Genomic DNA, 16,711 nt, shown 5'->3' with positions numbered 1-16,711 from the left:
TACCATTTTTACCTGCAATGGCAGAAGGAGCGGGCCATAGGAAACGCTATGGAGGGCATCAAATTTGGTCACAACTGCATGGAAGTTGAAAACTAGTCTCAGCAGCAGAGCAGTTCAAGAATGAACTTGCTACACCTGGAGTAGCTTGAAATACCTTTGCCTAGTGCATTGTTTGCCTCGGTCCAGGGCAGCCATTCTACCACATTTCCACATTACCGAAGTTGTTTGTCTGCCTGCAAGAAGACATCTGGTGAAGAGGTGCTGGCCATGTTGTCTGCAGGGTACGACCTGGATGGCCAGGATGACAGTGACGATCCTGACGCCGCGGCTGACCCGATTTCACGCATGGATCTGCAGTCGTGCCTTGTTCAGTTCCTGCGTGGCCTTTCCCAGCAGCCCTTCTACTCGAAGTTCTCTGAACACCACACCCCTCAGGAGCTCCAGGTTCTCCAGAATGCGGGTGTGCTGGCGTGACCAATGGCCCTGTCACCGCTGTGGACCCCTGCTTTTGTAGCGGCTTCAGTTCCTTTTACTCGCGCTCCCACCTGTTATTTCGCGTGTCCCCTCATATGTGGCCGAAAAGTGATTGGAACGTTATGTTCTTTAATTTCCTTCTCTGTCTTGCACGAGCTAGCCAGCTGAGAGGGAAAATGTACTTGGAGTGATACTAGGCGTCACTTTTTGCTGGTTGTTTTCCCGAAAGCAGGTGCATAGATATCCACCTTGGCAGGCTCGTGTTGGTAGAGAGCAATTGGTATTGCCGCTGTATCATTACCGTTGCTGTGCCTTGACAGACCTAACTCTGCCTGCACTGTGTATACGACAGTGTACGTGCATAGCTTTCAGGTAGTGGTGACGGTAATTGCTGTGGTACTGCATGGAAGGTACGCTGAAATGGCGTATTGTTGGTGACGCCCGGCATGTGCTGTCAAACTAGGTAGGCATTTGAAAAAGTCATGGAGCAGCATAAGGCATGAATTGGTGCATTGCTTTAGCTATGCACTCAGTCTCTCCTCCACTACTAGCTACAGTGTCCAGTCATGCCAGAGACGTGTCTCTTGGGTCACGTTGTCGTTCTGGATAAGAACTGTCGAGATTTTTTGTGCAGGCAAAGCACTTTGGAAATATTGGCTGTGGTTGGTTTCACTTGGATTGGAGCCAGGGTGGATGTTAAGACAGGCAAATGTGAGTGTATTGATTTTCTTTTGCGTTATGTTAATTTCGATTGTATGGAGGTTCTTCATGTGCAGGTATGTTTATTGCATTTAATGTGATAGGAAAGATGATTGTAGCGCATTGGTGCTGCATGAGATTGAACCTTTAGGGCCATGTGTCCATTTCCACCTAGAGGTGGGCAGGCTGTTTCTTCTGGTTATTGCCAGGCTCAATATGACGTTCTTGCTATTGCGATTATTATCTTTATTTATAGGAAGGAGAAATGCGACACTGTTGGTGTTGTGAAGGTCAAAGCAGGTGAAAGCTATTGCTTTCTGTGTAGTCTATATTGTAATAATTAGTTGTAATATTTTGTAATTAAAAATATATGTTGCGTTAAAGGAATGGATGACCAGAATAATTAGCTCTATTTCTGGTTCCTTGTTTTTAAAAATTGACATAACGCACAGTGGAGGAATGCTTCTGAAAGTAGTCGCCATATTTGTTTGTTATTATGTATTGTCCTGGTGTTCCACCTTGTTCTAATAGATTTTCTTCTGCATTGTGAAGCATTTTTACTTCGCAAAAGCAGCAGGAGCCTTGAAGTGACCACATTGAAAGAAAAAGATACTAGCTTACTGGGCTTCTTCTGATTCCGAAATTTGCTTGCAGCATTGAGTGGAGGATCAATTGTATAGCTTTGTGTCTGCAACTTGCCAAGCACTGTGTGCAATCTCATGTGTTATGCATTGTTATGGTGATCTTTTTTTGAGCTGCTGTTTTGACGCTCATAGTGGACGGTGATACCCATCCTTTTTTTTTTTTTTCTGACATGGTCGCCTGAGTAACCACTATAAATTGCTGGTCTTTGAAAGTTTGAAAGAGGGCATTTAGTAGCTCTAAGCATGACAAATTTCATTTTTGCACATTTGTCTCTGAAATCTCAACAATTGTAATGCCCCTTTTGTTTGAGAAAGTTAAGTTTACATTATGCTTGACACTGTCACTTTCAGGGTGGACAATGTGCTGACTGTTTTCCAAGTACAGTGTCTCTTACGCTGTACCTAGAAAGATTTGTCCTTGGGAATGACGCATTGCGCTTGCCATATTTGTTTTATTTGTTTTGCTGAGTGTGTGTTAACACTTGCTTTAATGCGTGACCTGCGTATGGACCACTGTCACGACTGCGACAAATTGTGCTACGACTTGGCAGCTGAAGTCTCCTTGCTAGCACTACTCGTATAGCTGCATGCACAGAGCAGGTTGTGGAACTGTGTGAGTTGCACATTTGCCGTGACATTTCTTGCGCCTCAGCAGTGTATATCAAGAGCTGTTGCTGACTAGAAGAGGTCATCATCAAAGAAGAGCCCAACGATTTCATGCGATGTTGAAGTTGGAATTTCGCTGTTTGCAATTTCGCCGTTTGCTTTGACAGTCTAGTGGGATGTAAATAGACCATTGCATTTTATACTGGTGCTCTATGATATTCTTACTGTGCTGCGTAGTTACCGTATGGTGTAAAAAGTAGTGTCTGTACCGTGAAGACTGTGTGGCCATGGGCCACCCAATCGGTTTATTGCTGCCTGAATGATGCAGTCTGTAAACATAGTTCCATGTACATATATATAAGAATAGCGGTCTTGCACAAACTCGGCAGGTCGGTGTGCTACGAGAGTCCGCTGATGAGTTCTCACGTGCCAAAACTACCCTGATACATGTTTCACAGGCTGCTGTCTGCATTTTATCTCTTGATGTTTGGCACTGTTGTTGAGGCTGAGAACTTCTGGCTTGTTTCTCTATATCTGGATGACTGAATAAGATTATGCTAACTTTTTCTTGCTTGTGTGCTTCTTTCTCATTCTGTATATGTCATTTGAGTAGCTTGAGAATCTAAAAAATTGCTCAGTCTGTCTTGAAGCTGGAAGTCAAAACAAGCATGAAGTCACTTGAAGTTGCAGCGGGAATCAGCATTTCTCATGTTCATCACAATCGTGACCGTCTGAGTATCTTTTCATGTTAAACATTTAAACACCCACATTAACTCTGCTTTAGGCCTCCTTTGTGCTGGCACTGATGAACCCTTGGCTTTGTCAGCAGAACACATTTTGAAAAGAATCCTGTATTTTCATCCAAGTTATAAGGCATGTTTTTTTGTTTTTTTAATTTTAGGCTGATGCTGTAGTAAGATTGCAAGAGCTTGGCTGAAGCCTTGTTTGCAGAGCCTATAACTGTTTTAGGTGTAAGTCTGCAATGCTTTCACATTGCCTGTGGCACGCAAAGGAAAAGGTAACACTTGTTAATAAATGACTCTGAGGTGGCAGACACAGCAGGGTTCTTTGATTCCAGTGACTGTTTGTGCTGTTGCCATTCACTGCTCGGACAAAAAGTGAGGGAAAGAAGAAAGGATTTTACAAGTTGTGTTGGGTAAGTCTTGCCTCCTTAGCTGTACCCTTTATATTAAATGATGGAATTGAAGGATGTTATGTTCAGACAAAATTTTGAAGTGTCCTCTGTCCCACAGTGCATGCCAGTGGAGGCCCGCTTTACTAGAGCCCTTTGGGACTCCTGTGTACAGCAGTTGAGGAGGGCAGTCTCCTATGCCTCTCGGTTAGGTGAGAATTCTGAGTACATGCCCACACCATGTGAAAGATATCGCAGATCACCCCAAAGTGCTGGCAGCACCCATCTATGTTCGGATCAAAGTGTTTGGCGATGGCAGGACAGAGAAGAGTTCCTGTCTGCAGGCGCCGCAGAGTTCGCTCTTCCGCCTTAATCAGCCCCTTGGCAGGCGCCGGGTAGAGGGGGTGGCTGTCGCAGTAATGAATTAAGATTTCGCGGAACCGCAGAAGCGGTTTATGAGCTTCTTAGCCAGGAGAGCTAGGATGAGGACCCCGTCTGGGCCGTTAATGACAACCAGCTTTCGCTCCCACAGGCCCGTTTTCACATCTCTAGTATCACGTTCATGCTCTGTTCGTTTTCAATATGACATACGGGAGGTCAGTCACTTTTGAAACAATGAACGAGGATTTATTTACAATTACGCACCATATGAAAAAAAAAAAAAATATGGCTGGAGAGCGTCGGAATCGAGAGGCTCGCTTCTCCGGGATTGCTGAGTGTCTGTCTGGCGATGTTGACGGAGAAATCTCCCCATCCGCGCCTCCGCCCTGACTCGCAAATCGCTGTCACACACCGACACCGCTTATCTTTAGGGTAAGTAATGGGCGCTTCCCAACTGTTCTTGGGACTCCAGGAGAGGCCCTCGCTATCCGAGCTGCTCCCCAAAAAGTAGAAGTGTCGGCGATGGTGGAGGCTAGCGAAGGCTAGTAAAATGGAGAGATGCGTTACAGTAAGCTGGTTAACGAATACCGGAATAATTTAGGAGAGGCCGTTACGTCATATTTTTTGAAGGCGGAGGTGAGGTCTCCACTATGCCAGTTGGCTCGTCGTCTTGGCGTGCTTGCATATGCGCAGCAGACAATGTAGCAGACGACGCCTCTCATAAGATTTCCTTCCTCCAACCCGAGTGAACGCGCTGGCGTAATAAACGCACCCTCCTACCTGGTCGTCAAACAGTCCGTTTTTTTTTTTTTTTACTCTAGCGTAATAAATGGACTACTTTCTTTTGGCGCGCAGTCTGCTGCTAATGATAGTGAATGCTAGCAAGCGCCATTTTTTTTTTAATTTTTATGCTGAAGCAACTAATTAAAAACAGAGCCATCTGTCGAAACCCGACCGCGGTGGTCGAATTTCTATGGAGGCGAAATTCTAGAGGCCCGTGTACAGTGCGATTAAAGAACCCCAGGTTGTCGGAATTCCCGGAGCCCTTCACTAAGGCGTCCCTCATAACCTGAGCCGCTTCGGGACGTTAAACCCCCACAAACCATAACTTTTATTTGCAGCCGTCAAAAATGACGGGGGAGAAGGCTTTTTAGCCTAAACCCCCCATTCATTCCCCTAACCATCGGCCGGAATCTCTTGGGACTCGGCGGCGGTCAGGGCGCTTGGTGGTTGAGTAATAAGTTCTCCCTGGATTCTACATCTCTATTCGGGTCGTTATAGGAAGGGCAGGTCCAGACCACGTGGACTAGGTCTGCAATGCTATTGCAGTGTGTACGTCTAGGATTAAAGACTTCCGGATGCCATTTACTGTACAGTTGAGGTTTGGAAACTCCCCGGTTTGCAGTTTCCTCCACATAATTTCCTCTTTTCTGCTGAGCTGTTTATCCGCTGCTGGATAGGTCTTACGACCGAGCTTGCAATGAGAAATGATTTCGAGGATGAGAAATGATTCTCACACAGGCCTGGTCCCGAAGGACTTCTCCGTTCGATCTCCCATATAGACCGTTTACAGCGCGCAGTTCTTCCGTTTGATACCAGATGGCGCCACACGTGCGCTCGGAACACTGCACCATTACTGGCCTCGTAAGTCGCCGGCGTGTACGCCTCGACGCAGCAGTGGAAATATCGCGGGTGGCTGCCGAATGTGTTCTTTCTACGATGTGAAAAGGCAGAGGAAACACGTGCTGTGCTGTGGATTGCAAGAATTGCGACAGAGAGTTAAAGATGCGGGATGCAATCGTTTGCGAGCTTCACGGAACCGAACTGCACAAGTAGGTAATGCCAATGTTCACGCCCGTTCGACACGCACCCTTTCCGAACTGACGAACGCAACAAACACGTTCGTCAGCGCTAGATAGCTAATAAAGGAAGGTTTCGATCTTGGAAAATCTGCGAGGGTAAGTGCACAACACAGCCGCATGAAGAAGCTGTTCCGCCACCGAAACCATGACGGCGTGCTTTCAGTTGTGCACTGTGCTGAGACCCCATTGATCGTAAGTGATGGTGTGTGGCCATTAGTAAAAGGAGCGCCCGAAGCCGAATTAGGAACGAAAAAAAAAAAAGACGACTTGCGCTCCTAGATGCTGCTGCTGTTTATTATGGACCGCACTGCCGTGCGAGCTGACAACGCTTACCGTCAGTCCGTGTATTACACGCAGTCTTGGTGCTACTGTTCAATTTCGCTCCAAGTAGCGCGGTTTCTGTGGACCGTATTCGGATTACAGCATTTGGTTTACGGCTGCTGTGCTGGGCGGTTGTCACTTGCTCGCGGTCCATGCGAGACAGTCACTAAAAGCGACTCCGCACGCTCAGAGTGAAGCTGATTAATTACCACCAAAGAGATCACGAGCATTTCCATGTCCGCATATCGAGCGTCGAGCGTACCAAAATTTTTTTTATGAGGCTGACGTTATTGTGAAATTCGTCTAGCATGAACGCGTTGCCATGCGCGCGTTATAACAAATATATCGCGGAATCCTTCGAAATGATTGCACGCCAGCTTGTGACGGCTGCTTGATGCATGGTACTGCTGTCATGATAGTCAATCTTTGTGTGTCTATTTATATTGGTCGCCTTTCTATGTTTATCCAACCAGTAGGAAATATTTCAGGTTTCCTAAGCACCGTTAACAGGTTGTAAACAAATGCATACGATGTGCATGTGAGCGTTTTACAGCAGTGTCTGCATGCAGGTACACGAACGACCTGTAAGGCCGCAGGAACATTCCCGTTTTATGTAATAACAATAAAAAAAAAACATTAACCAGAGCCTTCAGCGCATGCAAAGACAAGCATTCAGGCGATCCGTCCGTTGGCTCGAAGAGGCGGAGAGCTCAGCGGCTCTACGCGACACGAAGTCCTATCGCGTTTTCACGCCTGAAGTGATCAAATTAGGGTTGTCACATGTCCTTCCAAGCTTTGGCCAAACCATAGTGTCGTCTTCCCTCTCCTTTACAACAGTATCAGCCGAAACACTGCCTGTCGGAACCGAACCGTCCGACGCAGCAGCCTTCGCGACGAGGCGCGCGCCGAGCGGTCAGGAGGCGAATAATGGCGGCGTGATCACGTGATCATAGATGGCAGCCCCCATGATACGGCCTCTCCTGGGCGCGGCCATTTTGCACCGACTGGCGCGCCGCGGTGCGGGCGTTTCTTTGGGGACTGCGGGGCTGCGGCAGTTCCGCGGCCGCGCCTGCATATAGCCGCGCTTCGGGCGCTAAAAAAACATTGTCGAACATACTTCCGCTGCGTGGCTGTGTTGCAGGAAGTATTTACGTTATCAAAGCGATAACATTGACGCGTTTTAATGACATTTAGTTTGATATTCAGGTTAACTGTGCCGGCGCTTAGAACGCGCTCGTGCTTATATCGAATACCGTCTTGGTGCTCCACCGCAGAAAATTTTTGTTCAGTATCAAGCATTAGGTGTGCGGCTAGCATGCAGTTCCAATTCCCATGCACTCTTATTCCTTCCTGCCGGCCGGCCATAAACCCCCCGCCGCCTTCCACAAACAGGGCTTTCTTGTCGCCGCGCCAGTTTATCAACAAATTACCGCTGTGAGCTCACTGAGTCGCAGCGCCTACAGAAAACAAATTTTGTCATGGTTTATGCAACTTGGTGCATAAAAACGTACTTTCGCTTAATTTATCAAAGCTTGAATAGATATGAGCAGCTAATCCAGCTTTTACTAATTCTGAGGCCCGAAGTCGCGTTATTTTATTCAGGAGCTCTCGCCGCGTGTGAGAGCGTTGCGTAGCCGTTTGGCTTAGTGTGGAAAATGAAATGAAATCGCGCATAGTATTCTCCTATGAATAAGATAGATACCGCACCGCTGCGGTGGCTCAGTGGTTACGGCTCTCGGCTCTGGCCCAAAAGACGCGGGTTCGATCCCGGCCGCGGCGGCTGAATTTCTTTGGAGGAGAAATTCGAGGCCCGTGTACTGTGCGATGTCAGTGCACGTTAAAGAACCCCAGGTGGTCGAAATTTCCGGAGCCCTCCACTACGGCGTCTCTCATAGCCTTAGTCGCTTTGGGACGTTAAACCCTATAAACCAACCAAACTAGTGCAGATACCAACAGCTGAAAGATACTATAGATAAACCTTTACCCCCCCAGATCCCTCTGACATGCGTGAGGAGAAAGCAGCTGAAATCGATAGCGGTCGTGCTTACAATCCTGTGCATGAAATGTGTTTAATGGGAACAAGAGCAAGTTCAGCGCAAGGATGCCGAACACGTACTGGTGATCGAAAACACGCGCTCCGTCGGGACAACCTTCGGTCTGCAGCTCGCCTGTCAAGTTACTACTCCACTGCGTCAAATCAATAGATCTACATTCTGATGCATAAAATTATCATAGATGATATCGCACGTAAAAGACAACAACAAACGACACGACAGCGTAGAAATCTGCTTAGAAGTGCCGGTTTCCAGTCCGTACACTACCTGGTCGACTACCCTCGGATGTCACGTTAACGAGTAAATGCGCACAAGATAACCGCAGTACTGTCTGGAAAAGGGAAAATGAGAGTAGTGACGCACAGCACACACCCTCATACGTTAGCTGATGGAGCACAACAACGGCAGAAGCGAACACGTAAACATGCGTTCCACGCGCGGCGCCGGCGCGACCCGCAGTCCCTCGGGCCGCGCGCGCCGACAGATGGCGACTGGTGTCAAGAGTAGGAGCGCGCCCGCAGCCTGCGTGTGAGGGTAAAAAAATCTGGTCTACCAGATTTTTTTACCCTCGCACGCAGGCTGCGGACGCGCGCCTGGATGGATGGATGGATAGGAGCGCCCCCTTTGAAACGGGGTGGTGGCAATTGCCACCATGCTCAGCTTTTCTTTCTTTATTTTTTTTTTACTGTGTTGGCAATTCTCATTAAGATTCTCCATCAACTTTGCCTACGGTTTCCTACTATTCTAACCTTATGCCACATCTCTGCTTTTCAGCCACCAATCCTCCAATCGCTTTTTGCTGACTTCCACTGCAGATTTATTTACATGACCATTGTTATCTTTAAACCCTAGGGCCTCAGAAAGAGTGACTGTGCCTGCATCGACATCCGGATGGATACCATCACATTTGATTATGAGGTGTTCAATTGTTTCCACAGATCTACCACACACTGCACATGTGTCATCTTCTTCGTTAAATTTCTTTTTGTAGCTGCGCGTTCTAAGACACCCTGATCTAGCTTCAAAGAGTAGGGCACTGCCTCTTGAGTTATCATAGAAAAATTCTTTCCTGATCTGCCTTTTCCAGAATCGATATAGTTCTACACTATGTTTCTTTTCCATTGAATTCATCCAATTTTTAACTTCCGCGTTTTTAACCTGTCGTTTAATGCTCTTTCTTTCTCCGTCCTCATGACCGGCATACTTACTGGTTAGTTTTCTAGTTCTTTTCCGCCACTGTGAGTCAACGTTCTTTCTGTATAAATATTTAAATACCTTAGCTGCCCATCTGTTATCGTCCAATTTCCTCAGGCGTTCTTCATATAGTATTTTACTCTTAGCTTCCCGTGCCTCGAACGATGCCCAGCCCATATCCCCTTTTACTGCCTCGTTTGTGGTTTTGCCGTGGGCACCTAGTGCTAATCTTCCAACAGCTCTCTGATTTACGTCTAATCTCGACTGAACTTCTGCCCTTACGCCTACTCTCGCCTACTCTCGACGCCTACTCTCGACGCCAGTCGCCATCTGTCGGCGCGTGCGGCCCGAGGGACTGCGGGTCGCGCCGGCGCCGCGCATAGAACGCATGTTTACGTGTTCGCTTCTGCCGTTTTGTGCTCCATCAGCTAACGTATGAGGGTGTGTGCTGTGCGTCACTACTCACATTTGCCCTCTTCCAGACAGTGCTGCGGTTATCTTGTGCGCAGTTACTCGTTAACGTGACATCCGAGTGTAGTCGACCAAGTAGTGTACGGACTGGAAACCGGCACTTCTAAGCAGATTTCTGCGCTGTCGTGTCGTTTGTCGTCGCCTTTTACGTGCGATATCATCTATGATAATTTTATGCATCAGAATGTAGATCTATTGATTTGACTCAGTGGAGTAGTAACTGGATAGGCGAGCTGCAGACTGAAGGTTGTCCCGACGGAGCGCGTGTTTTCGATCACCATGTACGTGTTCGGCACCCTTGCGCTGAGCTTGCTCTTGTTCCCATTAAACACATTTCATGCAGAGGATTGCAAGCACGACCGCTACCGATTTCAGCTGCTTTTTCCGCACGCATGTTAGAGGTATCTGGGGAAAGGTTTATCTATAGTATCTTTCTGCTGTTGGTATCTACCTTAGCTTGGTTTGGTTTATTAAGGTTTTACGTCCCAAAGCGACTCAGGCTATGAGGGACGCCGTAGTGAAGGGCTCCGGAAATTTCGACCATCTGGGGTTCTTTAACGTGCACTGACATCGCACAGTACACGGGCCTCTAGAATTTCGCCTCCTTCGAAATTCGGCCGCCGCGGCCGGGATCGAACCCGCGTCTTTTGGGCCAGAGCAGAGAGCCGTAACCACTGAGCCACCGCAGCGGTGCGGTATCTACATTATTCATAGGAAAATATGCGCGATTTCATTACATTTTCCACACTTAGCCAAACGCCTACGCAACGCTCTCACACGCGGCGAGAGCTCCTGAATAAAATAACGCGACTTCGGACCTCAGAATTAGTGAAAGCTGGATTAGCTGCTCATATCTATTCAAGCTTTTATAAATTAAGCGGAAGTACGTTTTTATGCACCAGGTTGCATAAACCATGACAAAATTTGTTTTCTGTTGGCGCTGCGACTCAGTTGAGCTCACAGCGGTAATTTGTTGATAAACTGGCGCGGCGACAAGAAAGCCGTTTGTGGAAGGGGGGGGGGGGGCTTTATGGCCGGCAGGAAGGAATAAGAGTGCATGGGAATTGGAACTGCATACTAGCCGCACACCTAATTCTTGATATTGAATAAAAAGTTTCTTTGCGGTGGAGCACCAAGACGGAATTCGATTAAGCACGACCGCGTTCTAAGCGCCGGCACAATTAACTTGAATGTCAAACTAAATGTCATTAAAACGCGTCAATGTTATCGCTTTGATAACGTAAATACTTCCTGCAACACAGCCACGCAGCGGAAGTATGCTCGACAATGTTTTTTTAGCGCCCGAAGCGCGGCTATATGCAGGCGCGGCCGCGGAACTGCCGCAGCCCCGCAGTCCCCAACGAAACGCCCGCACCGCGGCGCGCCAGTCGGTGCAAAATGGCCGCGCCCAGGAGAGGCTCAAAAATCTGGTCTATATCGAGCAAGGTGGAAACTGGTTGTGTTTGGGCTTCGTGTTGAATTATGGGAGTTGGGCTACATCAACTTTAGTCTTCCGGGCAGCTATGCGAGTTATACGGGCTAGTTTAGGATAAAATGCTCTGGAACACGGAAACTATGCTGAAGGTCACGCTTAGATTTATTCAAAATTGAGTCGTTGCAGATGCAGTATTTATTCCACCAGCCTTATCCTGTCCCGTGTCTACCGCTTTCAACTTTTTCCGACTATTTTACCCCGCGCAATGAATGGATTCGTCACCCCCCTCCCCCCCCCCCCTCCACTCGTATCTTTTCAGAGATTTCGGGGGAAAAAGCGCGTTCATCAGGCGACAAAATGTCTCATAAAATATTTAACTCGTGTATACGTTTGCATGAGCATGACTTTATAGCTACACAGTTCAAGAAAGACACTCCCGTTGTTTCGAGAGCGGTTCGCTCTCAGGCACCTACGAATTGTCAGCAGCAGCTACTGCCTAAAGCCCCACCTCGATGGACACATCCTAGGCGTACGGACGAAGCGCTACGCGCACGGGCGTACGCTGGAGCCTGTCTGCGCATGTGCGAGGCACGACGTGCGAGCAGGCGTGAGCGGGGCGCAGATATCTGTGCATGTCAGATATCGGCGTCTGCACACGGGCGCTCGCGCGCGCGTCGGAAGCGGGGTCCGGTTTACAACAATGGGAGGACCGCGGGGTTCTCCGGGACTCTTTTCTTCGTGGCTTGAAGCTCTTTCACATTCCTCCAAGTTTTCTTGGAATCCTTGCAGCTCCCCAACCATCTTTTGATCACGGCTTGACATTTTTTCAGACGGCTCGCGAGGGGGAGAGAGCCAGCATGGAGGTGCATGCCGCTTTTCGACGCCCATCACGGCGCGTGCTGGGCGCGCAGGCGCGTCGCGTGTACGCCTCGGAAGTGTCCATCGAGGTGAGGCTTTAGACGTCTACCCTCTAAGCGCTCCGTTGTAATCATAGATTTGTGACTACTCCGTCTATGAAAGTAATATAGAACTTAAAAATTTTGACTAAACGGTTTTCCTCGGTGCCGCAGTGCAGGAAATTCTGGCCCTAAGTCGTGGTACCGAAACCAAGCGGCCGAAAACCGCTCGCCGAGACAACCGCGAGCACATGGCGGATGCGTATCACGTGCCCTTTTGTCTGGCTCATGAATAGATAGAGAACATGGTACGGCGTCTGCTGCCAACTCATGAACGAAACACCTTTTCCCAGACAAAGGACCCCATTCCAGCCAATGGCGTCGGTTGATTCTCATGACCCTGCTGACATGACAGTGCAGGGAGCGGCGCCGCAATGAATAGAGGGGTCTCTTCGACCATAGAGGGAAGGGATAATACCCTTTCATCTACCGTGCCCTGCTTTGTTACACTAGCAGGGTCATGAGTATCGGCCGACGCCATTGGCTGGAAGGGGGTCGTTTCACGGAGGAAGGAAAGAACTCAGGAGAGACGTTTGCGTCACATTTTTTGAAGCCGGCGCCCCCCTGCTGCCTCCCCCCCCCCCCCCTCCCGCCCTTATTTGGCTGTTGTCTCGGTGCGCATGCGCAGGAGACAATGTAGCAGATGACTCCGCTGCGCCCAGCGTTACCATTGGCTGCGCCGTCAGCCAATGACTCCCAGTACTCCTTGCGAAATCGCCTGACTTCTGGCGCACTTTTTGGCGTGCAGCTCGTGCTGAGGCCCTCGCTGTCCGAGCTGCCCGCCAAAAAATGTGCCAGAAGTCTAGAAGCCTTCTAGAACACTGTACCTGAGCCTTCTTTCCTCCATGGGGTCGTTTGATGTGGAAAAGCCGCTGCGAGCTTAAGTTTTATTCGACTATGGCAATAATTCCGATGGGTGTAAAGTCCCTCTGGAACCATTTGGAACTCCAACGTTCTTTTTTTCTTGACTAGGTTAGCGTCGGCCTACTTTGCATTGCAATCGGCGCCATCTCGAACGACGCCGTAAAAATGAAGCATTTTCAAACAGAAAGTAACCTCCTGTCTCTGAACAACTGCGAGGGAAATGCGCGCAGGTGGCACGATAAAAATCTGTGTACGTTGTTTGGAATGGGTTTGTCGGCCTTATAGTGGCATGAACAGGTTTCAGTTTCTTTTTTTGCTCTCTCTCTCTCTCTTCTATGAGCTGCTGCTTAGTGGAATGGCAATCGTGTATGAGCCGGTAACTCTCTGAAAGTCAAAGCCTCCGCGCTGTGCACGCGCCGTATGCGCATCATTCGCTGCTGTTCCCAAGAAGGGGTGAGTTGCATGCACTGTACGTCTCCGTGAGCTGCTATGCCCTTCTTGTGCTTCATTGTCAGGTTATTCATGCAAAATCATCCTGAGCCAATGGCATAGCTGCCACATTTTTTTTCCCGGGTGTGTTGCACACTTTGCCGTTTGTTACAGTAGCACGCTCTTCTTTTGTTTTCTTTCTTCGTAAAGGGATTTCATTACTGTGCGTTTCTGGGGTAGTTGGCGACTGAAAATTGTGAAGGAAAACGGCGCAGAAAACTGTGCGAGAAACAGAACAGACACACACGAGCGCGCGTGTGTGATTTAGAGCACTGCACGGGCCTCAATGTGGGTCCCAAGCCCGGTCCGGGCCCGTGACCTGAAGCCCAAGCCCGGCCCAGGCCCGCTAAATTATCGCTCTAGCGAGCCCGGCACGGCCCATGAATCCCGGAGTGAAGTCCAGCCCGGGCCCGACCTGGCCCGTTTCACAATAACGCCTGAGGTATACTGCTCACTCTGAGCAAGTAGACTGCTACTAGACCGATAAGAAACTGGCCGACAAATGTTCTGAAACCACAGTTTGGCTTGCAGAAAGTTGGTTCTTTTTAACCCAGAAGGAAGTGATTAAGAGTAGCGCTCGCCAGGACCGTCTTTTGGACAGTGATCTCGTTGCGCAAAGATAAACTCAGAAGTTCCGATCGAGAGCCAAATAAAAAGGGCTGCTTACGCACGTAATAGACTACTTTGAATTCCCCCATGATTTTAATCGGTTATACTTTGCCACCCGCGAAGTATAAACATTAAAGCTGCCTAGCAAGCAGGGGGATGACATTTTTTTTTTTTTTTTAGTGAACGGGATCTCACAGGTTGAACTCATAGCCGAACTGGTCGCCTTTCAGCAGAAATGAAAAGCTAAAAGGTTTGAGCATTTCACGATGTGTGTGTTTGAAGACTATAAGCGTCCTAAACTAATATGTTCTTCCCGAATGCATTTCTAATAGTGTATAGGTATTTTTTGGGATAACGAACGATCAATGGAAAATTGAGACCGGCTGAATTTTACTCTTACTGGTGGAGCAGAAGATAACGCGTGAACCACGTGATAACTTGCAGGGCAAAACACTTGTCATGACAACCAGGCTGAAGAAGCGAGGAGCGATAGATGTGATTATGAAATGAGATTTACAAACTCGCGAGATTTTGTGGCTATTTCATTTGTGAGACGTTCCGGTCAGCTGATCAAAAAGAAAACCAAACGCGCTTTATTTTGTGAATTTTCTCACATGAGAAAAATATAGCTATCAAATAAAATCTATGGTTTTGGGGCTGAAGGGCCCAAGGGGAGTTAGGCTGTGAGAGACACCGAAGCAGAGGGCTCCGGATCATTTCGACCACCTGGGTTTCTTCAACGATAATGATACTACAAAGTACATGACTGTCACGCTTGCCGCCGCAATAGAAATGCGGCCGCCGAGGCTAGGAGCAAACCCTGGCTCCTCGGCTCAGTAATCAAGCGCCTTGACCACTAAGCCACCGCGGCGGGAAAATAAGGCAATAAATAAGTCAATGAATAAAGCGTAGTTTTTTCTCAGCGCGCACTATAACCCATAGCTCATACGTGTCGCTGCTCCAATACCGCAGTTGTGTACTTCACTCTGCAATAGTGAATGAATAGTCGGACACCAGCCGTTTCTGTACGGACCCAAGCCCGGCTCGTGTCCACAGCTTTAAGCCCGAGCCCGGCCCAGGCCCGGTAAAACAGATCATGTCGCGGCCCGACTCGCGGGCCGGCCCGAGCCCGTGCAGTGCTCTAGTGTATATTTTCATTTTGTCTGTCGAGCTTTTTGTGTCGTTTTCTTTCCCACTCAGATTTCGGTGCACTTGGTGTAAATCCTCGGCGGCCAGCTGTTGCCTTCGCACGTGCCGTTCCGCTGTTCTTCCGGCTACGCTCTCCCCCTCTCTCTCATTAACCCTCTCTTTAACCTCGGGGACGGAAAGGTAAAGCTGGGTCATCATTCAGCCACAGCGGCACCCCTACCGTTGCAGTGCATAGCTTCCACTGACTCGCTTAGGAGAGGAGGAGAAAACTTCATCAAGACCTGCCCCACACACGGACACACGCACACACACGCGCGTGCAGTAGCCCTGGTGGCTTGAGCGTCCGGGGTGTGGAATTCGATTCTCAGTGCCGGGCACGGTGATACATGGATGCAAGCTTTCCCCTGTCCTAGTGGTCGGATTCTCTGGGGTGAAAATGGTCGGAAAACGGGGCTTTAACCCCACCTTGTGCGGAGTGAAACATCTTGTGCCATGACACCCTTCCCTTTGCCCCATAAAAATTTGTCATCATCAACAAACACGCACGCACAAAAAGCCTAGCAAGCGTGGGAACCAGAAATGGCGTATAATTTGTTGAAACAATTGGAGAAAGCGAATTCGGCACGCGATCATTCCGAAAGATATGCAGGGGAAACCGGACATTTTCTTTCAAAGTATAAAAAATTTACAGCGACAAAATGTGGCCTACTTTTTCCGTGCGTCAGTACCACGTGCTAGCAAAGGAAAGCTTTTGTTTGCGCAGCTGGTAACCTTGGCATATGCACCAGTGACACATTCTCTGTTTGTACGTGACTAACCTGCTCGGTTTAGGATACAACTCCACGCACGCATTCCTGTGAAAAGTGGTGGGAAATGAGACGCGCGCTGTGTACCAGCATGTTTTATATCGCGTGCACCGCCGCGGTGGCTGAGTGGTTATGGTGCTCGGCTGCTGACCCGAAAGACGCGGGTTCGATCCCGGCCGCGGCGGCTGAATTTCTTTGGAGGAGAAATTCTAGAGGCCCGTGTGCTGTGCGATGTCAGTGCACGTTAAAGAACCCCAGGTGGTCGAAATTTCCGGAGCCCTGCACTACGGCGTCTCTCATAGCCTTAGTCGCTTTGGGACGTTAAAGCCCATAAACCAAACCAAACCATGTTTTATATCGCGTTGAAGGCACAATAAAACTTAAAAATTCGCGGAAATTGAGGCTGGTATTACTGCTTTCACGTAAAACTGAGTGGCAGTATCCACTAATGAACTGTTCGGCAGGAACAATTAATCTCAGGACAGGCCTGGCTGGAGATAAAATGGACAGTCCTTTGACTCGGAGTGGACGAAACCTGGATGGTGATAACGATAATGTTAAATCA

The 16,711-nt window shown here is 48.7% G+C and overlaps 1 protein-coding gene and 1 pseudogene across 3 annotated transcripts in view; both read left to right on the top strand.

Annotated features, from left to right (window-relative positions):
- Positions 1-3,504, top strand: part of Ipo9 (Importin 9) — a 31,662-nt gene extending 28,158 nt beyond the window's left edge. For both annotated transcript variants that reach the window (XM_089570929.1, XM_089570930.1), the window contains one exon: positions 281-3,504. In XM_089570929.1, coding sequence (XP_089427055.1) covers positions 281-474 — 194 coding nt within the window. In that variant the 3' untranslated portion in view covers positions 475-3,504. The remainder of the gene's footprint in view (positions 1-280) is intronic.
- The window catches only part of LOC149358752 (cytochrome P450 2J4-like), a 36,094-nt pseudogene continuing 22,864 nt past the window's right edge, over positions 3,482-16,711 (top strand). Inside the window, exons 1-2 of the transcript XR_016288729.1 lie at positions 3,482-3,579; positions 3,677-3,767. The product of XR_016288729.1 is annotated as a cytochrome P450 2J4-like (transcript). The remainder of the gene's footprint in view (positions 3,580-3,676; positions 3,768-16,711) is intronic.

The sequence above is a fragment of the Amblyomma mixtum genome, chromosome 2 (assembly GCF_055824585.1).
Source record: "Amblyomma mixtum isolate Tamu chromosome 2, ASM5582458v1, whole genome shotgun sequence".
Taxonomy (NCBI): domain Eukaryota; kingdom Metazoa; phylum Arthropoda; class Arachnida; order Ixodida; family Ixodidae; genus Amblyomma; species Amblyomma mixtum.
Note: the sequence above shows the minus strand (reverse complement) of the source record. Positions and strands in the feature narration are given on the sequence as shown.